Below are 27,367 nucleotides of genomic sequence, written 5' to 3' on the forward strand. Positions count from 1 at the left end.
TCAAACCTTGGAAAGTATCTAGATATCGCTGCCCTAATGCCAAAGGAACTGCACACTGAATATGTTTTGCCGTTTGATGTCTATGTCTGGACCGCTGTGCAAAAAGGAGGGTTTCTGCCCCGTTACTTCTCCGCTGCTTTCTTGCTCCAGTCTGAAAAGCAAACTGCAGGCGGTTTGCTTTTCAGCCCAACGGTATACTGTTTTTCTCAGACGCGGAGGGATACTGACTTGTTGTGAAAAGTAACTTACAATTCTACCTGTGGTATACGCTCAGTATATCACGGCTAAGAACCAATCAGATTGCTTGATTTGACTTGTCCGTTTTATAATTTAGTACAACTAATTCCTATCTTCAAAAAGTGAATTAAATACGAGTTATGAAGAACAAACTTCACTTCAGTGTTTGTGTGAAAAAATACAAATGTGTACAGAATCGATGAAGGCAATCATTTGGCAGATAAACGATTTTCCTGTCACTGAATAGTCTGCATTCAGACATAGTTTCTATCATTGTTTCTCCTGCTAAAGTAAATGAATAGGACTGAGATAGAAATATGATAGACAGGAAAGAATGTGTGAAAAATGGAGACATGTTTGAATTGAGACACAGTGCAAACAACCACTGAAGTGCCCCCACTGCGCGAATCAAAGACGCTTCTGTTGCCCCTCCCAGCTGCGTGTCACTCATCTATCACACACACACACACAAATGCTGTGGGTGTGTGTGGATCCTCTAATGAAGCCTTCTTTGTCCCGGTGTCACAAGGTTTAGGCTGTGCCAGTGCGGAAATGAGGCCCACCATGCTGAGCCTAAGGTTTTGAAGCTTTTAGAAGTTGCAGCGGCATCACCTCCCGCAGAACTGAGATTCTGGCAAACAGGCGCAGACACACAACTCACGCGGCTTCCTTTCTGTTGTAGCTGCACTCACAGAGTTCGGAGCTCTGCTCACTTAGATCCTAGATCTGCCACGACTGTCATGTACGGCCTGCAGACAATCCCTCTAATGAGAGTTGCCTAATATAGTTACCTGCCGTGTTAGCTCGGTCTTTACTTCTACAAACACCTCTGCCATCTGTCTGCCTCTTCCTTCATACTGTATGCACATTCACTGCTGCTCACAGACATTTGTGATTTTAGTGTCGGGCATGCATGCAAGCAATCAGTCCTGTACATTTGTTGTTGGAATCTTTCAATGTGCAGCTTTTACTCCAACTATCCAGGGATATGATAAATGGTCACATTCATCAAGATGCACAAACACTCAACTCCACACTTCCTCGTACTATCTCTGTCAGCACATCAGAGCCAGTAATATAGTCATCTATCATTATATTTTCCCCTCTTACAAATGAGGAGAGAATAGCATGCCAATTAATCTTCATCTAACACCCACGGTGCCTTGCAAACATCCCACTATTGCTGGTGCTTTCCTCATTTTGGCACTGGTGGCTGTGCAGCCTCGGTTATCTCCAACGCTCATTCTTCAGCAGCTACGCAGGCCAGGAAAGAGAATCCAAATCCTAACAGACGCGGAAACAGGAACAGTGATACAGTTTTAAAACATGGATTATAGTTGTTCCTAATAGTCTTCTCCATGCGTGCACACAGTGCTGAATCAGTCTTAAGATTGCCTCGGGTACATTCAGCCCCCCCCCCTCCCCTCCTCACTCCCCCTTTGACAATATGAAGCTATATCGTAAAAAAAGAGACACGATTGTTTAATTTTTTTTCCGACTCTAATTGCAGATTAAAGACAAAAAGTGAGTCCGGCAGATGAAAATGTCACTACTTTGTCACTTTGCGTTCTGAAGAACGGATCCACTATTAGCCTCACGTCGCGGCCTTCAGAGCAAATGACTGTTTGAAGGCAGCGGGGGCCTGTTGCCATATGGCACCAGACAGCGACAAAATTGAATAAACAGAGGAGATTTGCGAAAACAAAGCAGCAGGAGTGCATCATTAGATCGCAGTTGTCCGTGAGAGAGACTGCAATTCAAATAGGCAGAGGGGTCACACAGAGAGTAACAAAGTGCGGGGATCAGTGTGAGGGCTGCCATAGTTAATTCTCACTCCGCTCACTCCCCTCCAGCTACAGAGCAGCCGCAGACATCAGACACCGCTACAGCTTACACTGTTGCTGCTCAAGCTGTTTGCCATTTTTCTGATGTCTCTGGAAATACACTGTAGTGGGTTAACTCCTCAGTGATAATGAGAAGCATTATTTATCATCCTGGGGACATTTTATTATGCAAGTGGTGATTTCTGGAAGGTTAAAGGTCTGCTTCAGAACAGCACCCCTTCAGGGATTCAGTCTTAGTACAGTTCAGGGTCAAAGGTTGAGAAACCCAGCAAACTTGTTTAGACTCAAAAGTCCAACTTTTAAAATATTTGAGGTTTCTCTTTTTGCAGCATAATTATTCAATGTATGCAGTCATTTTTCAGTTTCCCTTCATTATTTTATATAAATAGATGTTCATTATTATAACAAGAATCAAAATGATCTTTTTTATAATATCTCTTGCTGTGGAAGGCAAGGCAAGGCAAGTGTATTTATATAGCACGTTTCAACACATGGCAATTCAAAGTGCTTTACAAAAAATGAAAGACATTAAGAAAATGGCATTTAAAATCAGTCATTAAAAAGAAAAGCTAATAAAATAAACATTAAAAGAAAAAATACATGGATAAAAGTTACAGTGCAGTCTAAGATATGAATAGTTCAATTAAAAGCAGCGACAAAAAGAAAAGTCTTCAGCCTGGATTTAAAAGTAGTCAGAGTTGCAGCGGACCTGCAGGTTTCTGGGAGTTTGTTCCAGATATTTGGAGCATAATAACTGAACGCTGCTTCTCCATGTTTAGTTCTGACTCTGGGGACAGAAAGCTGACCAGTCCCTGAAGACCTGAGAGATCTGGATGGTTCATAGTTTAGCAGGAGGTCAGAAATGTATTTTGGGCCTAAACCATTCAGTGCTTTATAAACCAGCAGCAGTATTTTGAAATCTAATCTTTAACACACAGGAAGCCAGTGTAAAGACTTCAGAACAGGAGTGATGTGATCCACTTTCTTAGTGTTAGTGAGGACTCGAGCAGCGGCGTTCTGAATCAGCTGCAGCTTCCTAATAGATTTTTTAGTGAGACCTGTGAAGACACCATTGCAGTAGTCGAGTCTACTGAAGATAAAAGCATGGACACGTTTTTCCAAATCCTGCTGTGACATTAGTCTTTTAATCCTAGATATATTCTTTAGGTGATAGTAGGCTGATTTAGTAACTGTCCATGACTACACCTAGATTTCTGGCTTTATCTGTTGGTTTGAACATTGCAGACTGAAGCGCAGCGCTAACTTTTATACGTTCTGATTTGGCTCCAAAAACCATTACCTCAGTTTTATCTTTGTTTAATTGGAGAAAGTTCTGACACATCCAGTCATTGATTTGTTCAATGCACTTACTCAGTGTTTGAATTGGAGCATAGTCTCCTGGTGAAATTGTTACGTAAATTTGTGTGTCATCTGCATAGCTATGGTAACTTAATTTGTTGTTCTTCATTATCTGAGCCAGTGGTAGCATGTAGACGTTAAAGAGCTTACGAAATGCTTTTAGCACCTGTTAGTGGGCTTAGTATATGATAGAGTTTGCATTTGTATTGTGAAATGTGCCATATGATTTTTTTATGAAGAGGCCCCAAGATAGAGGCCTTGAGGTACCCCACATGTCATATTTGTCAAGTCAACTCAGATGTGTATTTACCTATAGAAACAAAGTTGTTTCTGTCCTTTAAGTAGGATTCATACCAATTTAGAACTGTTTCCGAAAGTCCCACCCAGTTTTCCAGTCGGTCTAGTAATATGCTGTGGTCAACAGTGTCAAACGCAGCACTGAGATCTAATAATACTAACACTGAAGTTCTGCCACTGTCTGTGTTTAAGTGGATGTCATTAAAGACCTTTACAAGAGCAGTCTCAGTGCTGTGGTTTGGACGAAAGCCTGACTGGAACACATCAAAACAGTTATTTAAATGCAAGAAATTACTCAACTGTTGAAAAACTACTTTTTCAATGATTTTACCTAGAAATGGGAGGTTTGATATGGGCCTGTAATTATTCATTACTGAAGCATCTAGATTATTCTTTTTTAAGAGCGGTTTAATGACTGCAGTTTTCAGGGCCTGTGGAAAAATACCTGAGTGAAGAGATTTGTTTACTATATGAAGTAGATCTGAAGCCATGCAAGGCAAAACATCTTTGAAAAATCCTATTGGAATAATATCAAGGCAGCAGGAGGAGGACTTCAGAAGTTGTATAATGTCCTCTAGGTTTTTATCATTAATCTGATGGAATTGTGTCATGATGTCTGAATTGATATTAGTTGGACACAAAGACAACACATTTGCTGTTCCTGATGCAGAGGCACTGACTGCTTGTCTGATTTTCTGAATTTTGTCAGTGAAGAAGGCAAAATCATTGCACGCCCTGGTGGATAGAAATTCAGAGGCTACTGACACTGGGGGGTTAGTTAGTTGTAGTGTAGTTGCATTAAAATGAAATAATACAAGCAGTAATAAACTAAGACTGTCATGGTAATGTTGCATCTACTGTTGAGCAGACTTTAATCAAATGTATTATAGTCTTACACATAATAATGTATGTCAATATGTAATATATTCCATGTAGTATTTCAGGGACAACGTGCTGAGTTAGTACAGTTATTTATTTTAAGTGTAATAGTTTTTTAATCAACTTAATAGTTAATAGGCTTTTGCAACACTTTGTGGTGATCTTCAACTACATACATTTAGTGCACTCCGTTTATAACAGTAAGAATAGACATACTGTAACATTAGATAATAGAAAACGTATGAGATAAATCATACAAGTTATAATAAATATCCTGTGTACATGTTTTCATGCAAATGCTAAAACAGAACATCATACTCTTATCCGTCTAATATCTATATGAAGGCAGCTCCAGCAACAACAGAAGCTCATCATGACCCTTGCATGTGTGTTTTGACCAGGGACAAACAGCGAGCCCTGGCCACAAGACCTTAAAGTCTCGCTGGTGAACAAAGGGGGGAAAAGTTCATGAATAAAGAACGGAGTGTGGACAGCTTCATCGGGGAAAGGTCAAAATCTTGTCTGATCCAGTTATTCACAGTCAGTAAAGTGAAGCCAGGACAGGTGAGCTCGGCATCTGCTTTCACAAACTTAGAATCCATCTGCAGTCTTGTTATGCATACAGTCCACGTTGATCTGTGCTTGTGTGTGCTTCCCTGTGCGTTCACTCCCTACACAATGCTCTAATGGTGTTTGATCTGGAGCAGATTGCTTGTAGGCTCCAGCACATCAGCTCAAAGTAGGTCAATAAAAGCAGGTTGACTGTTTCAGTTCACCGTTCAGCAGCCTGTATTCTCCCGCCCCCAAAATCCAATAGCTAATTTTAAATCATCAGGGCCCCTGATGTATTTGGGATAGGGTGTCACACCTTTCCGCACTTTCAAGGATTTATGTGGCACTGCTTGAAAAAGCCGAAGAATAAAACCGCAACCCAGGAAACATTAGCCATCTCATTACATCTGAGTCATCCCCCCCCCCCCTGCGTCATATCAGATCAATTCAGGAGCAGTCATTGTTGCTTTGGTCTGATTGATGTTTTTTTATTTCTTCTAAAGGAAATTGGCCAAGAAGCGTAAGGAGACTTTGAACAGCACCCGCCAGGAGATGACAGTGATGGTCAACTCCATGGACAAGAGCTACACGGAGCAGGGCACCAACTGTGACGAGGCCCTGTCCTTCATGGACACACACAACCACACGCTGAACACACGCAGCGAGTGCGCGCTCACACTCAACGGCCGCAGCGAGTGTGCGCTAACACTGAATGGACGAAGTGAATGCGCGCTAACGCTCAACGGGCGCAGCGAGTGTGCGCTTACTCTCAACGGGCGAGGTAAGATGGCCCTGCATCGGCTTACCTGGCTTTCACGCACACGCACGCACGCACGCACGCACACACACACACACACACAGCATGGTGGAAGCAATTTATTTGGTTTGGTCAGGTGAGAAGGAAATCAGAGTTGGCTGCACACCAAATATTCCCACTGGAACAACCTTTACATTTGAGTCTTGGTCCTCTTCCAAGTGAACTGTGGAGTTTCTGGGGGAACATATTCAGGGAAAAGTTGATAATAAATCCTCATCATTGACTCCCCCACAAAAAACATCCAAATCTGCAAAACAATAGGTATCAAAACTCATGTGACTGTTTCCTATTATCATGATTTGAGTGTTTATCTATTCGCCCTTTTTGGTCATTTACCACATCCAGTTTCATAAATGAGTGAAAATGGGTTTTTAATGGAGAGCCGTCTAAATGTCTTTGTTTTTCTGTGTTTGGCTTGTTCTAAGCTAGACTCTATTCAGCCAGTGCAAACTATTTGGAAAATCTACCAGTTATTACCAGTGCTCGTGTTAGCCAATAGGGAATGGGCTTCTTCGTATTAGTTTAACAGATTTAACTTTTTTCTTAACCCTTGTGTTATGTTTCGCACCCTTTGGTAATGTTCGGGTCAAAATGACCCGGGACATATTTCAGGGTTTTAAAAAAATACAGAATTAAATTCAACATGCACAATTCCTTATATATATTGTCTTTAACTCATTCTCCAACAATATAAATGAAATATATTATTAGTTTTTGAAAATACTGTTTGCTAGATAAAATTGAACAATGGTCCATCGTTTTTTGTGATAAAAATTTAATTTATGTTACAAAAAAAATACACTGTAATAAAAACTAAGTTTACATTTTTCTCATGCTTTTCTAGGACACATGTAAATGAAACGTTTTTTCATTAATGTTTATTATTTTTAATCTGTCATATACTAAACAAAGCCCTGAAGGAAATAAAGCAATTTATCAGCAATTGGAACACAAGAACCACATCCAAAAGTATTTGGCTGTGAAATATAGAGAGAATGAAACATCCATATAAATTACATAGAACAGATATAAACGCAAAGCAAATAAAAACAGTTACCAGTCACTATTCATAAAATACAGTATATCCGAAAAATATATTGATGAAGTGACGCTGCAGAACATCATGTGAGTCAATGGGCAAGTCCGTTTAGGACACACATGATGTACAGAACTTCTTCGTGTGTATAGCACAGATGTACTTGTTGCAGTTGCTGCATGTAGTCTGTGTCTTAGAGTCCTTTTGAGGGTCCACAAACCTCACAGCTGGCTGTGGGGGTCTTCCAGCAGCTGACTGTGGGGGTCATTCAGCCGCTGGCTATGAGTCAAGTTCATCTTCCAATTTGCTGTCAAATTCTGAGTTTACCTCCACATTATCCTCATCTTCAGAAATGTCTTCCTGTTCCACTTCACCGTGTTCTTCTAATGCATTCCACTCCCTCTCATCCATTATTAGCTCCAAGGCTCTGGGCAGAATATCTTTTGGCCATTTTGTTGGTAGATAATTGTAGTTCTGCACTACACTGTTACTACACTGAGGTTATGTCTCTGTTTAGTCCCTCCTCCGGGGTGCAGGTGCGAGGGGGGACAGTGCGAGAAAATGTAAAATGTTTATACATTTCTGGAAGATCTAAAATGTTTATAATGTTCTAGGATAGTTTTGTGTACACACTACAATGGGTAAAGATCAAGGGAAAACAGGATCAAACAGCTTCTCTATGCATACAATTGTGTGTGTGTGTGTGTGTGTGTGTGTGTGTGTGTGTGTGTGTGTGTGTGTGTGTGTGTGTGTGTGTGTGTGTGTGTGTGTGTGTGTGTGTGTGTGTGTGTGTGTGTGTGTGTGTGTGTGTGTGTGTGTGTGTGTGTGTGTGTGTGTGTGTGTGTGTGTGTGTGTGTGTGTGTGTGTGTGTGTGTGTGTGTGTGTGTGTCTTTAGTTTGTGTGTTTCTGTGTTTTTCCTCTGTCTGTCTGTCCTGGTATTGTATCCGGGTCAGATTGACCCAAACCTCTTATGAAGGACATACATGCGGAAGTGGAAAACAATTAAAACAATTCCACATGTCCTTCACAATAAATAAGCCCCGACCATTGAGTTTCAGGTTGAACGAAAATATCCTTATATATTTTTTTATTAATTGAAAATGGAAATCGGGTCAATTTGACCCGAACACCACACAAGAAGAGATTCATCCCTTTTCTCAAAATCTCAAGGGTTTTTCGTCCCTTTTTTGCATTTCCTATAATTATCTATATTTTTACTGAAAGTAATTTTAAAGGTGGGGTAGGTAATTTTGGAGCAACCAGCTCGAGTGCACTAGAATTTGAAAATACAGAAGCGGGAAAAATCTGCCACTTCCTCACAGAGCCCCTCCTCCAACACACACGAACGTGCACATGACCAATGAGGGCACAAGATAAGTTTGTGCCCCGATGGAAGGCTGACAGGCAGGAAGGCCATCCAGTTACTTTAGCCGGGCCGGCTCAGATGATTGGTCGTGCTTTTTACAGTACCACGGCTTCCACAGACGACGTTTTTTAATGGATTCTTTGTCAAAGCACTTCAGATATTCATTGCTATCGGGATGTTAAGAGCATTCCATGGAATATAACAAAAAGTGTATCGAGCCGGTTTCTGAAACTTACCTACCCCACCTTTAAACTCAGATATATTTTAATAGTCAGTAAGCTATTTGTTTTTTCAAAGCATTATGCACATTAAGTACCCAGCCCACCTGGGCTGACAAAACACTACACACATAACAAACAGAGCAATAACATAGTTTGATAGAACAGATGAAATACACCTTTACTGTATGCATGCAACAACAAAGCACTTATGAACACAATCCATCTCCTTTGACATTACAGCTATTAATCGCACATCTGAGACACAGACTGTGCCTTTAACACATCAAACATAAAGTGTCTCCCACTATTTTATCAGGCATTTTACACTTTGTCTGTAAAAGGTACCTACATTGATCAGGCATAGAAAAACAAATAAATCAGGACATTCGGCAGACATTTCAACATAACGCCTATATCTAAGAATGTGATATAAAGGACAATAGAACAAAAAGTGCATTTCGTTTCCGACCTCTCTTGGATCACACAGGTGACACTTTCTATTCTCCTCTGAAATTGAGTGGAAGTTTCCGGTTTCCACCGCCAGAGGCAAGAAACCTCTCCGCTGAGCTCAGACACACCTCTGCTCTCTGCTCAGGTCACAGGCGACACCGTGCTCTGGATGGTAAATTACTTTCTCAATGTTAGTTTACTCCAAACTTCTTGTGACCATTTCTGTTTATCATTTTCAAATGTTATTATTTTAAGCCTAATTATACTAAAACATAATTCATTTCTTTATCTATTTACATGAATTGGATAAGTTATGCGGCCCAAAAATAATTATTTGATGGAGTTTTTAGAAAATGAGTGTTATCAGGCATGTTGATGAATCAATACCACCGTTTCAACGTGAAAATAATATTCATGATAATAATATTAGTGTTGCTTATAACGGCACTGCACTATGACTCAACTGGTATAGCTGCATTCAAATTGCAATCTCTAAGGAGTCTTCAAAAATCAATATAATCCAGGCTACTTCGATCCCTAACCAGACTTTAAATTGAACAGTAAACACAAACTCCACGTTCCTTCTGTTTCCACTTCAAGGAGAAAGCACACAACACACACGAGATGTGCTTTTGTGCGATAACCTATTCATTTCCTCCGTCCCAGGTTAAACGTAATGCTTTGTTGATGGACAGCTCAGCTAAATCTGCACCCAGGGCTTGACCTGGTATAATCCCAGTCAAAACCATCCGATTAAAACTCCACAGCAGTTTCTGTCTATACACCCCTGCAGGGGGATGAGCCCCAAAGATGCTCTGACCTTGATTAACTGTCTGGCCCTCTGTCTGCCACTGCAAATGATTTAAATGCATTACTTTTGTAACCATAGTGATGCCTTTAACGCCGTTCCTAAACCCCCTGATGTCTCCACGACTTTATATGCCTGTCAATCGTGTCATTTGGGCTCTAAACACCATAGCAGTCAGATTATAGTCCTGAACATACTGCACTCGCGACCTTAACTCTATTAGCATGGAAGTTGGATCTGTATATGACACATGAGCAGTGACGAGCTTTGACTGCTGTGCTTTTGAATTGTGCTCTACTTTAGTACGTCAATTTTAGTATTAGTTACTTATTTAGTTTTCATATACTTCAACTATACCTGAGCATTTTCCATTCTACTGTATGCTACATTATATTTATTCAACTGCATTACATTTATGCTGCATTGTATTCATTTTTACTTTACATCTACTTAAAGGTGGGGTAGGTAAGTTTGAGAAACCGGCTCGAGATACACTTTTTGTTATATTCCATGGAATGCTCTTAACATCCCGATAGCAATGAATATCTGAAGTGCTTTGACAATAAATCCATAAAAAAATGTCAAATGCCATAGCGCTGTAAAAAGTACGACCAATCATCTGAGCCGGCCCGGCTAAAGTAACTAGATGGCCTACCTGCCTGTCAGCCTTCCATCTGGGCACAAACTTATCTCGTGCCCTCATTGGTCATATTCGTGTGTGTTGGAGGAGGGGCTCTGTAAGGAAGTGGCAGATTTTTTCCAGCTGTGTATTTTCAAATTCTAGCGCACTCGAGCTGGTTTCTCCAAAATTACCTACCCCACCTTTAACTTATGTACATTACTTTTCGCATGTTAAATTTGAACCTACAAATCATATGATTGTCCTGTAACATGTGGTTAATGGACTGTATTTATACTGCGTTATCCAAACATTACAACTCCTCAAAGCTTTACATGTACCAGTCATCCTTCACCCATTCACATCCCATTCATACAGTGCAATGTGTGCAAGGAAGCTAGCATTCACACACATTCACACACTGTTGGCCATGCCATCTGGAGGAACTCATTGACATGTTGTTTATTTATTTATGTATTTACCCAGGAAAGTCTCATTGAGATAAAAAATCTCTTTTGCAAAAAAAGCAATATCATATCAGGAACATCATCGTAAAAATCCTCCACAGACGGTTATCAACTTCTCGGTCACTAAGAAGCCCCGTGTGGTCTGACCTGTTGACTGTCGTGCCGGGATCGAACCCACAACTCTCCGATTGAGAGAAGGCCACACTACCTCACAGTCAAATATGTGTGTTTATGCAACACATTAGCATTGTCAAAAATATCAAAATTGAATATTTGTTATATCTTTTGAATAAGTGGTTGAAATTCCATCACCCATGAATTTCCATTATCATTGCAATATTTCTTTATTCTGACAAGGTCTCAAGATTTCTACTGTCGCCACCAAGGTCAATGGAGTTGTGTGTATGTGCGCAAGCGCTTTGAGCACCAGGAAAAGCGATGTATATAAATAACATGTATTATTTAAAAAAAAGAAGTTGTAACTCGAAGAAGAAGAAGAAGAAAAACGTCCCTCTTACAATAATAATAATTTGGGATTCAGATACTCCAGAATATAGCAGATTCTTTGTTAGCCCGTGCCACCAAGTTTTAAACAAACAATCATTACCTCCTTGAGCGAAGGTAATGATAATATAATTGACATTCTTGTTCATCGTGGTATTGTTTTCCTTCCTTAACGTATACGTTTTGAATACTACCTCCACCACTAAGCGATACCAGACTATTGATCCTCTTGTGGTGTTTTCTTTTCTCCTTCTCTAGTCGGATCACCCCCCTCCTCCTTCACTCTGCCTAAAGCCAACACTCTCAGTACTTCAATCCCCCCCAACTCCTACTACCCAGGTAAACACGCAGTACTTCCTCTGATAATCCTGTATGTCAACAGAGAAGTGTTCGCTATAGAAGGTGTTCAATTCCGTCACCGTGAAACCTCAGGATAAATGAATAACAGACAATATTGCCAAATAAGTGTTAATTAGTTTTATGTTCCCGGTAAGAGCCTTTTTTATGTAAATTGCATACTAATAAAGTAAAGTGTGGTGTGAATGCATTTAGGTGTTTTAATAAATTGAGAAACAATTTCACAAATGAGAAGGCAGATAAATTGACTTTGGATGGGTTTTGCACTCTGCTACATCTCCAGTTACAACCAAACGTGTTTTAGTTCATTTTGCATTTCGCTGTTTAATCATGAATTGAATTTCTCCAGAAAAAAGCCAAGCATAATTGCGTGCCTTGTGTAATCAGATCGCAGCTCATTGATCAGATGGAGCAGAGGGCAGCTAGATTTATAATCAACTCAACTTGGTGTTTAGCTCTTATGGAAAATATGATACGTTTGTTGTTATGGCTGCTTGGCAGGAAACCAACAAACTGTGTTGTTTTTGTTATTGTTGTTTTTCTTGGCTTTTATTCACTGCAACTCTCTTTCCTCCTCCAACTTCTGCACTTGTTATGGGGGTATGAGCAGATCCCTTTGTGCCAACTGCTATCTTAGGTGAGACACATTTCCTTTTCCCATTGCTGTTGATGATGTATTCTTATTTACCTCGACGAAAATAACAATGCATTACATTTATAAGATCGCTGTTTTGAAGACTTATCTACAGATCATTGTTTTTCCCACTTATGGTTTTGGTTGGCTCTTTTTTTACTAGAGATGGCTTCCTCACCTTCATACCTGCCTGCTGCTTCTCCCCCTCCTTCCCCCACATCCTCCCTCCTCCATCCTCCCCTCCCTCCCTCCCCCCCCCCCCCCCTCCCCGTCAAAGAGGGGCTCTCCTGGGCTGAGGCTGGCTTCACTCCATCCCATCCGCATTGCGTGTCGTGCGTGTGATGTCACATACGTGTTTGACCTCTCATATGCATGGACAGACATGTGGACTGGATGTGGGGGAGTGTTTATGGGGGGGGTTGGGGGTTGGCTTGAAGGGGTGGGGGATAGTTTGCCCCAGCGCCAAGGCTACAGTGTGCTGAAGCCCTAGCAGCTGCACTGAGACACAAACAGAAAGTAAACAGTGAAGGGGACACAGAAAAACACTCTCTCTTGCCCCCCCCCCCCCCCCCCCCCCCCCCCACACACAAAAAAACCCAGGATGCATTCAGTCTGAACATATAAAGTCTTGCATTAGCTGTGCTGCCCTCCCCCTCTCTCCCTCACTACGCATTGAACTCCCCTCCCTCCCTCCAAAACAACAACCTTTTCTATTATTCTTTTTAATGTCGTTCCCCCTGCCTTTGGCTAACTGCTAGTGACCTACTTGTTTTGGTTTTCAGTTTTTGCCACGTCTTGTTCCGTGATAAAATAGAATTACAAAAAAGCATTTTGTTCTTCTGTTAATTATTACCGGCCTTTGTTGAATACGCACAGCAGCCCAAAGTGCGGTGTCTTAAACGAGCAGATGCTTTTTATAACAGCGGAGCAGGAAATGTAGCTACTAAGTGGGGCACTAGAACTGTTATAATGAAATACTCAAGGCCAAGCAGATGCAATAAGCAACTCCAGCTTCAACACAAGCACCATAACCGCAGTTACAAGTGCACGACTTAGTGAAGGCGTATGTGTCCTCTTCCTCCAAACAAGTGCAACTCAAAGCAGGGCATTTCATCATCGCTGATGTGACAGCTGCTTACGTTATTTCCAAATGTAATGAAGCATGAAACAATTAACATGAAATTACCGCAGCCAGAAAAGGTTACATGCTTTCAATTGTGACAGTCAGCCACATCATTGTCTCATCAGTTGAGGTTAATGATCAAAACTGATTAGAACATTGGTAATGTTTTTGATTTTATTGCACACAAAAAAAAGGCATAAATACAGATGTCACCAGTACCACACGCAAGTATAATTATAGCAATTAGAGAAAGACATTCAAATGTCAGGATGCTCAAAAATCTATTGGCGTCATTCAAATATGCAAGAAGTCACAGATTTAAAACAATAACAGCTTGTTCCAAAGATGACCCGTATATCACCATTATTTTCTCCCCTGAAATCCATGACTTCCTTGTTTTGTTCTTTTACTTTTGTCTTGCACTGTTGAAATTGCCCCATCCATCCCAACATCCCTCCCTTTGACTTAGGCTTTCTACCACTTTGGACTGAGCAGGCATGTGATCTTGCCCTGTAGCGTAGCTCTAAAACTACTGTGACAGGTTCTCATGCTGTATTGTTGCTTATCCCCTCTCTCCTCTCTCTTCTCCTCTCTTTTTCTTTACATACGTAACCTCTTATGTATCTGCTATCTAAAAAGTGCCCATTAATGGTAAGTTTTCCCAAGTGGGCCCTGGGTTGGGGGAAGGAGGTGGTGTTTTTACTCATAAAGCAAGCCAAAAGTGAGAGGCTGCTTCTGACATGGACATTTTGACATTTATTGCATGACCAGTGGACGTGTTAGCATCTCACCACCCTCCGTACCGTGCCACCAAGCCACCGTTAGCCTAGCATGGTCAAAGTGCGTCCAGTGCGCCATGGCAGCATCACCCCATGCATTCTCCTCCCATCTCCGCTTCCCTCCTGTTTTAAGTTATTCTTTTGGTTTGATTTTTTTTTTCATTTATCGGGGAACAAACGGGTGGCAGGGGGTTTGAATCGGCGCTGTGATTGTGTGATGCTTCTGACGGTGCCTGCTGCGACATGCTCACTGTGGCCCACCGCACCCCCCTCACATCCTCATCCTCCTCCTCCTCCTCCTCCTCCTCTTCCTCCATGTTTCTGGACACCCTCCATCGTCCGCTGGCTCCCCACAGCATCTGTGCCTCATGTCTGCCACTCACTGGATTACAGTATGAAAGAGATGGAACGACTCAATAAGAGCTGCTGCCCAAACCGGCATACTGTAGTGCCAGTAAAAAAAAAGAATAAAAAAAAGGAGTAAACTTGTTTTACAGCATCTTCATGTGGATTTTACAATGGCTCTTTACTGTTTCCTGCAGTCGAGGGCCGCCGACTCCTCTACTCTGACAGTAGCCGTGTTAGATGCTAATATTAAGTGCTTTACTTAAACGGCCTCGTATGTTCCCGGCTACGAGCTATCATACAGTACACTTGGCCTGTAGTATTGAATATTTTCCAGCCACACAGATGGACAGATGGACCTGAACCTTCCCACCACATGATTCATCCTATTACTCAATGATGTTGTGTTGTTGTGACCATCCATAACAAACAGATTACTAGTTAAAAGTTGTTTGTCAATCTGGAGGGTGGTGACATAATGCTTAGCAGTAAATGAGATGATGTGCCATCTGTCAATGGGAACAGTTGTAACTGAGATATGATTTGGTAGAAGATGGACGAGGCAACAAAAGCTCTTGTCAATTAACTCGTAAAATACGGCTGAAATACACTGCGTTAAGCATTATGTCATCCACGTGTATCTGATAACAGTATACTGATCAATCATCCCGCTCCCACCTCTCCCTGCTGACCTGCTCCGGCCTGTCCCTGTGTTTGTGTCCCGCAGACGAGAGCCAGAACATGGGCAGCGACACCAGCAGTTTGGTGCAGTCTCACACTCACTCTCTGAGGAAGCGTGAGCCGGTGGATATACCGTACCAGACGGGTAAGCTGCACCCGGCCATCCGCGTGGCCGACCTCCTGCAGCACATCACCCAGATGAAATGCTCCGAGGGCTACGGCTTCAAGGAGGAGTACGAGGTAGGACGCAACCCAGCTGTCACCCCCCACTATTAAGGTTGCACAAATAAAGCCCTGTGATAGACTTGTATGTTCTGTGGAGTGGAAATGTTTTTATTAGTCTTATACAGAGGTAGGAAGTAAGTACATTACTACTCCACTACAGTTAGAAGGGAATATATTGAATTATACACCACGACATTCATTTAACAGCTAAAATGAACTACTCTAAAAATTAAAAGTCCAAAAAGAGTCTAATTATTTTTTATATTTTACAAAAACTCAACTTTTTGTCTATAACAGTAAAACGCTACTTAATGCAATAATATTATCTAAAACTGTGAATGTCACATATACGCATGATTATATACACACATAAAGGCATTTTTCCTGCACAATGATTACTCTTACTTTTTATACTTTAGGTACATTTATCTGATCCTTTTTTATTTTTACTTAAGTGAGATTTTGAATGCAGGACCTTTACTTTTACTTAAGAAGTATCTTGAGTACTTCTTCCACCACTGATCTGATCCGAGGCTTCATGTGGCCCGTCTCTGTGTCTCTTCCTCTGTTTTTGCACCTCACAGCAGAACAGTTTTGTTTCTCCCCAGATGCACTTCTATGATAAATTGTTAATGTACCCCATCTCCGTGTGTTTACGGTGTGATTCCTTTTGTTGTTCATCCCTTCCTTGTTGTTTGCAGCGGTGCGTGTGTTTGTGTCACATGCTGCTGCCCCAGTCCCCCCTCAGAGACTCAGCTGTAGCCCAACGTGAAATGCAAAATCCCCCCCAAACGAAAGAAAAGTGTCTTCAACATACGCAGCTGTTGTAGCTAGCTGTGTGTTAGCCATGTCCCATCCTTCATCTGAATGGGGTCCAATCAGGCTGCCTGCTGCTCTCTTAAGACTGTTGTCACACAACAGCATTGGTAATCTGACACCAGGCCTCTCGCTGACACCAAAACAAAAGATTTCGCCCCAGAAGAGCATCACTCTCATTTCCTCTCATTAGTGCGGGAGGCTGGAAGGGCTTGGCGGCCCTCCAGCCTCCTCTCGATCCCTCCGCTCCACAGCAGCCTGCCTCTCACCCTGATGCCACGCTGGCTTCAAGCAAATCCTGTCTTGCAATCTGACATCACACTGGTCTTTCTCTCCGATAGCAATTTGTATTCTTACATTATCTGTCTTTCTTCATCGCCTTCCCACATCATCCTTCCCCTTCTCCTTTTTTCCCATTACATCTATTTGTTCCTGAACATATTGCCTGTTCCTCTGAAGTCCTCTCTCTTGCTCCATCCCTTTTTTTCTAATGTACTTATCTTCACCTTATTTCCTTGCTTCCCTCTGACTCTCTTCATCCCCCTCCCTGCTTATTTCCACTATGTGTGGGCCAGACCTATCAGTAATTAACTGCCCACTTTCCCCCTCATGACTCCAGAATTAAATAATGCTGCCTCCCATTGCTACCTGCAGCATCAGATCACTGAGGAACTGAAGTGCTGTGGGCTGCCCTCTGGGCCTAATCCATTATGGATAAGGATGTTTTGGGTTCACGCGGCCGGCATTGCAAGGATGCATTAAAGTCAATCCAAAGGAAGCCACAACAAACTATTGGCCCCGTCCCCTGTCATCACTTAGCTGAGGGGCTCATTCTCACTTTGCTACAGCGAGTCGTCTGTATGTCGTGTGGCTGTCTTCTCTTTATCAATCTGTCTTAAGGTTAATGCCCTTTTTTAACGTTTCTTATTGATGATGAGATTGGAGCCCCTTGCACCTCTAAACCTGTTGACTTACACTCTGCCATATCTCTCTCCGACCCATGCTTCTTGTTATTCTGTACGTTAACTTTGGATCAGATAAACGAGGTAAGCCTATACTTTTGGTTATTTATAGTTTTTTTTATATTAACGTGTAGATGATATCACAAACCTGATATATGGTGCTTGTTGGCTGTTTTCTTTCGGCCCTGTGGGATTACATCTTCTCACTTTTATGATCTAATCTGAAAAGGGCATTTACCAACGGAAGCTATGCAAAGTCATTACCAAAGCCTTTGGAAGTGTACAGATGATGAAATGTGTGAAACAGTGACATTATTATTTTTGTGTCTCTGTGAAAAGTTTTTTTCAGAATACATGATATCTATAAATACACAACAGCTCATGTTTCTTTATAAAAGCTTTTCAAAAGCAACACCAGTTGGAATAACTCCAAAATTATTCATTATATATTTTTGTAAGATTGTAAGTAGCATTTTACACTGAACTAGTTAATTACATATTCATTAGTTTGTTCATTAGCATTAGCATTAGCATTCAGAGCCAAACCCACCAAATCCCAAAAGTTAATTAGCAATTTGGACCAAACGGATGATATGCCTGGTAATTGGAAAACACCATGAAAAGGCACACTGAACAACACATCCCACTTTTCAAACTCTTCTATCTTGTATACTTCTCAAAAGCTTTATAAAGTCATGTTTTAGAAAAAGAAAAAAACTATAAGACCGTTTTTTTGCATGTCCAAATTCTTCTGCACGTTCACACGCAGTTTAAGTTGGCAAACTGTAAATGTTAAACAGGTTTCAACTGCTTTTATAGATGTTATGTTGTCATTGAATTGTACTTGTTTTCAGCTATTCTAAGTGGGATGTGTTGCTTCGATTGGCTCCATACTACAAAGACTATACATATGAGACTCCTTTTCTTTCACAGTAAATTATTAATTCAGAAGCAGCGCGCTAACTCTGCTGCTTCTTTTTGTTACCATCCCTTTTCACATGGTGTGTATCGTTTGTCAAGTGCTCGACTGTATAGGTGTTCCCATAGTGATTGAATTGAGAGAAAGTCTCATGCTTTTCACTAACAGTAAGTGGTTACGGTCAAAGAAGCAGACGGACTGTGCTGGGACTGCCGTACAGCAGGTAGTCTGTAATTAAAGACACACCACGTTGGATCTGAGCCAATGGGAATAATTAGTGGATGGTGAAACGCTACCTGCAGATGCACGAGAATGAAGTACAATGCTGACCTTTTCTGCAAAATAGTTTTGTACAGATGGAGCCAGCCGTTGTTTTTCAATTACAGTCTGATGAATTTTAGGCAGCCAATTATTCCCAGTGTGGGTATAAAGCCTTTAAATCGAGAGCCTTCATATAATCTCTCCCTCTTGGGACACTAACTACTTTATCGGCATAATTTATTTTTCTGAATCCAGCCTCCAAACAGCCTGAGGAATGAGACCATCGCACCTGAGACAGGCAGGGTCACTCATTTTAAGGGAGAACTATTATAAAGTAGCCCAATAACGCCTCTCGGCTCGAAGATGATTTGTCTTCACATGCTTGATATTAGACCTGTATCCTTCAGTATGTCTTACTCAAGACATACTGCCACGGGAGGAGAGGCCCATATAATCCATCTCTGAGACATTCCTCCATCTTCTCTGGAAAGATGAGACATATTTTTAGCATATTGAAGCTGTTTCTCAGGGAAATCACTAATCCTTAGGACTTAGTACAGGACCGTGTCCTTGTGCGGTGTCTGAAAGGCCTTTTATTTGCTCGACAAACGGCCTGCTGTAGCTCTGAGATGAATGAAACCATCAAGTCCCAGAACACTGATGATTGAAGACAATGCCTCCCGCTCTCTCAGACCGGCTATCAGTATTAAAAGGAGCTCTGCAAACAATCTGTTTAACCTCCGATAAATGCTCGCCAATCTTTACTTGCAGCTGGTCTGCAGTCTAATGTATTAGCAGAGTTTTTAAATGTGCATTAGCTGACTATCAAAAAGCCAGAACAATAACATGTTGTTGTCCCGGCTAGCCTGCTCGGAGCCACCCCCCCACCCCACCCTTGCTGAACAGCGGTGGACTGGCAGTGGAGATGTATTTTCATAATTTGGCTTAATTGTGCCTGGTGTGCCATCAGAATGGAAATCTCCCCAGCGAGAGATGATACATATTTCATGAGGGTAATCTGAGCGGAGCAGTTTTTTGATCTGCAGACGATGAGCTGGCTTTAATTTTCCCCGCGACGACTTGATTGAGTTCTTCAGATGAGGCAGACAGACAGTGAGACAGACAGTGAGACAGACAGTGAGACAGACAGTGAGACAGACAGTGAGACAGACAGTGAGACAGACAGTGAGACAGACAGTGAGACAGACAGACAGACAGACAGACAGTACGACAGACAGACAGACAGACAGACAGACAGACAGACAGTCAGTACGACAGACAGACAGACAGACAGTGAGACAGACAGTGAGACAGACAGACAGACAGACAGACAGACAGTACGACAGACAGACAGACAGACAGACAGTGAGACAGACAGTGAGACAGACAGTGAGACAGACAGTGAGACAGACAGTGAGACAGACAGTGAGACAGACAGTGAGACAGACAGTGAGACAGACAGTGAGACAGACAGTGAGACAGACAGTGAGACAGACAGCGAGACAGACAGCGAGACAGACAGACGAGACAGACAGCGAGACAGACAGACAGACAGACAGACAGTGAGACAGACAGTGAGACAGACAGACAGACAGTGAGACAGACAGACAGACAGTGAGACAGACAGACAGACAGACAGTGAGACAGACAGACAGACAGTGAGACAGACAGACAGACAGTGAGACAGTGAGACAGACAGACAGTGAGACAGACAGACAGACAGTGAGACAGACAGACAGTGAGACAGACAGACAGACAGACAGACAGACAGACCAACAGGGGGAGAGGTTTGAGCGTGACACCCGCTGCCTCTGCCCTAATGGCCCTCGCTGTTTGACACAGCTCCCCGGGTTCCTCCACCCTCCCGGTGTTTCACGTCCAATAATGATGTGGATATATCTCTCCCCGTGTCTTCCTTTTCTGTTGCCAGTGCTCCGTTCCTTTTTCTGTAGATCTGCAAAAGGGAGACTGTGTTCTTTAGCCTGGTTATCATTTAGAGTGCTCACACATGACACCATATTTCATCTCACCCTCTCTGTTCTCTGTTTTCTGTCCTTTCAGAGCTTTTTTGAAGGACAGTCTGCGCCATGGGACTCTGCCAAGAAGGATGAGAACCGCATGAAGAACCGATATGGGAATATTATTGCATGTGTGTACAAAGCACCTCCTGAGCGCTCATGAATTTGTGTGTGCCGTTCCCATTCTTCCGGCTGATTTATTGGCCAGGCTTGTGACTCTGGATAACTATAAGCTGCTCAAACAGAGTTTTATTATCAGCCAACGAGAGCAGCTTTGACCTTTCCAATCTACTTTTATATTCATCTTCCCGCAGTGTCTTTTCAGTTATGAGAAATAATCCGTGCAGCAAATGGCACATAACATGTCGCCTCTGCAATGTTTATAAAAATGAATTTGAATTGAATATCACTATTTATTCATATTGCCAATCCAAAGTTGTCTCAACAGTTGAGCTGTAATGCAAATTGGCTGATTTACCCTGATTGGACAGTTCCGCTAAGTCTCGTTGACCGCTGCTATAAGAAAAGATTACTTTGAATTTACTTAAGAATACAAATGATATATTTAAATTACCACTAATTTAATCAGTTTGAAATAAAGATTGAAATTAATGATACAAAATATATAAATATAGTCCAGAGTCGAGGCATGGATCCTATTTCACAAATCCATGTCACCATATATATTTGTCCTTATTCCAAATAATTGTATTGCAGTTTGCAGTTTGGCCTATCATAACCATTCTCACCGCTGATCTTAATCAGAAATAGGTTTTTCATCGAGCTGTAAAGTCAAGGCTCCAAAAATATAGGTTTAATTTTAAGTTTTTGCTATTTTCATATCCGGTTTAAAACTTAAGCAGCATTATTGTGTTTGTGCGACAGGCTCAGGTCACATGACGACAGCCATTCATCAGCCACAATGCTTTCCTCCAGCCTGTCTTTATCTGCACCGCAGCATAATGCCAGGCTGATCACTCCTCCATCACCACTTTCTGTTTCCCTCCCTGTCCCTCTCCCGCTTTTCTTCTCCTGATGCCCTCGTTACTATGATTAATTCAACGCCGGTTTCTTCTTCTGCCTCTCTTCCAGATGATCACTCCCGTGTCAGGCTGCAGGCCCTGGAGGGGGAACAGAGCTCCGATTACATTAATGCAAATTACGTTGATGTAAGTACACACACCAGCCAGGGCCACCAACGCAAAGGTCAACGCGCTTCCTCTCGGGGAGAGAGAGGGCGCTGGTGCCGCCGTCGCAGGGGCCCGAGGGACAGAGCTCTGCCTGCCCATCACACACACACACACACACACACACACACACACACACACACACACACACACACAGTGCCTTTATATTCAACTTTAGAGGGCTGCTGTATCACTCTTTTCATTGGATATATTAAGAGGAATGAAGATCAGAGGCTGACAGCGCTGGGAGAGAAAAAAGGCAAAGCAGCACACGGGGGATACTGAGGTTATAGTTTTGGACTTTGCTTTGAACAACAGCATGAACGCTGAGAAAATGAGGAGAAAAGGGAAGAGTTTCCATGGATGATTAATTAGCTTTGTTATGGACGTATAAAACTGAAAAAAGATACACAGAGCATAATACAGTGCCTCGAACGTCACAATCACAAGCAGCTTAATGGAAATTGCATAAAATAACATTAGTATGGCTACCATAAGTCTTCTGCTTTATTTACATGATAATTATAATAACATTGTTTATCAATTAAGTGAAAGTGAAAACTCGTCATACCTAAATGACGGGTCATTTGTCTTTGCTTTCAATAACAGACAATATGTGTGACACAAAAATTATTCATTTTTTTTATTTTCTACCTCTGTAGCCGAGGCTCAGTGAGGCAGCTAATTGGTAAAGTTGTATGGATCGTGGTTAAAAGAAACTAACGGTCTCCAATCTCAAAGTCTTCACACACAGACCACACACATCGATCTCTTACCGAACATCACTTCAAAGCATAATACAAAAGTCACACATCTGCTACCTTTTCTGCAAGGTCTTTATTATTATTAATTGAGTCACACCTGGCCATTTTAAGCCACTGGACATGCAACCAGTGTCCATCGTCCAGTGAGGATGTTCTTGAAATATGGCAGAACTTTTATTCCACCTCACTCGGCTTCAAGTCCACAAAAGTCTTAATTTGCTTCCGTTCGACACTGAAAACCCCTCACGCACAGACTAGTGATTCAAAGCAGACAGTTATCTACTGAGGTTTCGTTATACGTCTTACCTCAGGAGAGTACTTGCAGCACAGCGCTAACATGCACTCGTGTGACTCTACAGTAAGTAAAAGTCATTAAACAGTGAGTGGCGTGAGACATGCCTTTAGTTGAAAACCGATCCAACCCACTTAACTCACACAGTACCGACGCTGTGGTCTGACCTGATTTGCTGTTGATCGTAGTGTTAATGGCAGGATGTGACCAATCACAGCAGCCTCTCTGAGCAGGTGCTTCCACTCCATGTGTAATGGCTTGGTGATGTACCTGACTCTCTAAGTGCTTTCTGCTCAGGAGAGAACTCTAACTCTGTCTCCCCATCTTCTCCTCTCCCGCCCCTCTAATGCGGTAATTTGTAATCTCTTGTTACGCTTTCAAACATAAATTCATAATGCTAGGTGTGCCACGGCGAATGCGGGGAGCTTAAATTATTTACCTTTCCCCACTATTCAGTTTATGGCCCATTATGCTGCGAAAAGGGGCGCTGCGGAGAAGACTCTCACAATAGAGAGCGCCCCATTATAAGATAAGAATACACGCATATTAAAGAGGGCTCTGATTGAAAAGGATTTCCGCTGCTCGGCCGGCTTCATTGAAAAAGTACTTGCAGGCAGATGGGTAATGGTGTTTCTGCTCTTCAGAAAGCTCTTTAACCCGTCGAGAAGCCGGTCCTGCCCAATAAACCCGTATGTGTAGAACATTTCCCACAGTGTTTGTTATTATACTGACGGTTATCTCGAGTCATGTACGAGTAAGCAGAGCTGCTGCCGGGGTAGGTTTCTTCTCTCTGCAGCTGATTGAGCATCTTCATAAGGAGGCAGAGAACCTCAGTGCGATAGCCTGTTGTCTGCCGAGTTGTGTTGGTGTGCACACGGGGCACAAAGACGCTTGTGCACTGTGTAGTAGAACAATGCAGGGACGTGCTACTGAGTGTACCACGTGCACAGACATTAATCCACTCGGGTAACCGTAGCCCTGTCTCCCGATGACATTTATGTACAACAAATTATTGTTAGCCATACTTTTTATCAACATAAGAACGAACCATGTTTTCAATTTTGCTTTTATTGAACTTAACTGCTAATGCAACGTTGTAATGCCAGATGTGTCTGTGAAATGCTCTCCATTGACACATTAACTTTAATTCACAAATATGCACAGTGTACATTTGACAAAGTGGCGGTCTACCTTTTTGGTGTATAACCCCTTCAATAAATCTACTACTTTATCTTAAGTACCCTAATCCTACCGTCTGTCATCACGGATCACGGCTGAGCGTCGACATCTTTTCTACTCGGACTTAATTTGAAGCCTGTAACAAATATCCAGAGGCAAGACAAATGAGAGTACCACCACGGGCAGATAGGACAGCTTATAATGCAGAATCCACCGTAAGGCCCTTATCGTTTAAGTTGACACGGAGCATCGATTGTGCATAATCACAAAGAAATGCCATAAATTACCAGAAACGGCTGACGCTCAATAAATCTGGGGCTCTCAGCGGCCCCCAAGGGTCCGGGGCCTAAGGGCAAGTTCTCACTTTGCCCTTTTACTTAACCTGCGTTGCTCCTCCGTGTGACTTCTGTGTAGCATTAGGATGGTACTCTTTGCAGTGAACATAATAAGCATTTATATTTTATCCAAATTGTATTTGTAAGTGTTGTATTAATGTATTTTCTATTGTAGGTGATCGAGACAGTACGCTAGATTTACAAACAAGTGGGCTATCTAATGATATTCAGACTGGAAATACAAATTCATGCCCACGGGCGAAAGCACTCCATGCTGCTTCTTTGAGACATTCTGTGTCCCGCTGATGCTGGAAAGAATTAATGTTGATGATAATTGTGATAAGCAAAGCAGCAAAAATACAGAGCGCATAGCACATATTTAATTCCCCTTTAGTAAATCACACATCCCTGAAAACAAAGCCTGTTCAATTAATAATTTCAACTTGGACTTTTCTGCATTGTCTCCTGTGTCTTGCCCATGAAGACACGCTGTTATGCAGCCGATGTAACATGCGTCTTAAAAGTCCATTCATAGTGAGCTCTACTCACCTGACACCAGACTCTCCCCCCTCTAATCCGACGGGCGTACTGGGCCTCCACTTTACTTGACAGAACTTACATGAAAGCACAAACAAATCTCCTCCTCAGTCCAGAGATAAAGAAGTCATTAAAAATGGAGGACAGTTGAATGAGCTGAAAGAGCCGTGGATGAGAGTGAGGGAAATATCCTTTGTGTCTTTCTCCCTTCATTGGAGGAGCGTTAATCACTGTCCACGTTAAATTGAATATGAGTGAGATAAGCAGAGCAGCAGGGGTGTGTGGAGGGGGGTCGGGGGGGGGGGACAATCAAGAGGAGGCAGGGCCGGGGAAGAGCCTTTAAGTCCTAATGTTTTGTTTCCTGCCTCATATCTCTGGAGAGAAGACAAGGAATTGGACAAATAAAACTTGAAGGGATTAGAGTAATCCGTGAGACTCGGGGCCTATTGTGAAGATCAGTGCTGTTAGTTGTATCGTGGGGATTATCAACACGTTGGCTGCCTACTCCAGAGGTGTGCTGCATATAGAGTGTGTGATGGAGTGTCTGTATCCAGATGCATCCGTCACAAGCGAACATGTTCCTCCGTCAGATGTTCAACCAAAGACGTGAACTGGTGTACAGTAGCAAACAGCTGATTCCTCTTAAGGTGGAGCACCAGTGAAGTCAGTGTTTGCTGCAGAAACGTGACATCTCAAATAGGCACCAGCTGCTCACTGGTCTCCCATGAAGTGGAAATATGTTCTGTGGTTTGTGATGTACAAGTAAAGTGAGTTTGCAGGAACCGGGTCAACCTGCACCGTCAGAAAACAGACATGTGATTTTTAAGATGTAATGTATATCCCCAGAACAGCTTGTCGTTGACGAGTAGGAAGCCACACTGACTCTCCTCTCTCTTTGTCTGTTCTCAGGGCTACCACAGGCCCAATCACTACATCGCCACTCAAGGTAAGAATACAACTTTGCAAGAACTGCAATGCACTCTGGGTTGTATTGAGAGGGCGGGGAGAATTGAAGTGTTTGGGGCGGATGGATGTGTGCACGTGTCTCTCCGAACACCCCCATCGTTGTTTACATACGCTCTTGAAAACTCGTCTTTGATGCTCAGTCAAGTGTGTGTTCGGGGAATCTGGTACCGCTCGGTGCACTCACACACACACTTACGGACCTCTGAACAGCACGCTTCCTCTCCCCCTCTGTCTCTTCCCTTCCATCGGTGGTGTGGGAGCGATTAATCAGGCAGTCTGGGAGAAAGCTGAATAAATAAATGGATTAGCCGACATGTCCAGGCACGTGTTGTCACCGTGTTAATCTGGCCGGCAGATTCGCAGCGCGAGGAGCACTTACCGTGACCCTGGAGGTTAAGTCTGATTGATGGTTAATTGTTATGAATTTTGCGTCGAGAGCCTCACTCCCACGCGACGGGGGCTGCGTGCACGGGGATTTTGCGTACCACTTTAGAGGAGGAAAAAAAAAAAATCAGTGGAGGGAGGAAAAAAGGAAGAGGCGTTTTTGCGAAGAGGCCTTAATGGATTCACAATCTGCTTTGGTGGAGCTGGGAGTTGCATAATTACCTGTTTATTAGTGCATCGCCTCTCTTCCTCCGTGTCTCAATTAAAACAACCCTCTGTTTGCTCTTACTTCAGGAGGAGATGGCATACCAAGCAGGCAGTGGCCGCTCAGTGCGTCTGCCTGTATGCTCGGCACCTGATACACACTGCCCACAGAGTCACGCGTCAAAACTAAGCCGTCCGTCAAGTGCCAACCCTCTCCTCTAACCCAAGCGGCGCATTCACCCATTTGAACTGGATTGCTTTGACTTCTATCATTATCCTAAAGTCATTAAGAGCATGGCATATTCCATTTCAAAATATTCATGTGGAGATCAGCTGTCACAGAAGCACTCTCCAAGATGGAAAGCACAAGAAGCCAAACGTGTTTCCATTCAAATTAATTAGCGGCCGTTTTCTCGTTGAGCTTGCATAATAAGTGCCAACGACAGTATCGCAAGCCCTCTGTAGAGCCATGCAGTACAGACGAGGGGGGGGGGGGGGGGTGGGTGGGGGGGTGTGTGTGTGTGTGTGTGTGGAAACATCTGTATTCTCTGGGAGAGCGGGCGCTTTTATAATTCATCATGGGCTCCAGCAGACTGACAGGAAGGAAGGCTCAGTCTGCTGGCAGAGAGCAGCAGAGATGATGGGAGCGCGCACACAGACGAGTCTCTCTCAGTCAGACTGCATACTGTAGCACCTGCGAAAAGCACCTGGGCATTGGCACAGTTGGCGAAAAAAAAATCGTCTCTTCTCTTTCCCCAGTAAAGTTTTTCAGTGAGTGACACTTCGACTCGTGCCCATTGGGACCAGCGGTAGCTCAGAAAGTGATGACACCCCCAATAGTGCTGGATAAGCTCAAATATGTTACCCATAAATTGGTTGCGGGGGTGGTTGAGGAGGTGCTTAATATGGCAGACGGGCGGCGTAACGCTGTCCCTGGTCTCTT

General features: G+C 42.7%; 1 protein-coding gene across 4 annotated transcripts in view; it reads left to right on the plus strand.

Moving 5' to 3' along the window:
• The window catches only part of LOC117461989 (receptor-type tyrosine-protein phosphatase mu-like), a 190,459-nt gene that overhangs the window by 135,726 nt on the left and 27,366 nt on the right, over window positions 1-27,367 (plus strand). For 2 of the 4 annotated variants that reach the window (XM_071206434.1, XM_071206433.1), the window contains 8 exons: window positions 5,672-5,949; window positions 11,715-11,795; window positions 12,424-12,450; window positions 14,210-14,221; window positions 15,422-15,615; window positions 20,620-20,707; window positions 21,669-21,745; window positions 25,780-25,816. In XM_071206434.1, the coding sequence (XP_071062535.1) occupies window positions 5,672-5,949; window positions 11,715-11,795; window positions 12,424-12,450; window positions 14,210-14,221; window positions 15,422-15,615; window positions 20,620-20,707; window positions 21,669-21,745; window positions 25,780-25,816 (794 nt within the window). The remainder of the gene's footprint in view (window positions 1-5,671; window positions 5,950-11,714; window positions 11,796-12,423; window positions 12,451-14,209; window positions 14,222-15,421; window positions 15,616-20,619; window positions 20,708-21,668; window positions 21,746-25,779; window positions 25,817-27,367) is intronic. The other 2 variants (XM_034104007.2, XM_034104009.2) reach the window with 2 other exon arrangements.

This window comes from Pseudochaenichthys georgianus, chromosome 17, assembly GCF_902827115.2.
Source record: "Pseudochaenichthys georgianus chromosome 17, fPseGeo1.2, whole genome shotgun sequence".
NCBI lineage: Eukaryota > Metazoa > Chordata > Actinopteri > Perciformes > Channichthyidae > Pseudochaenichthys > Pseudochaenichthys georgianus.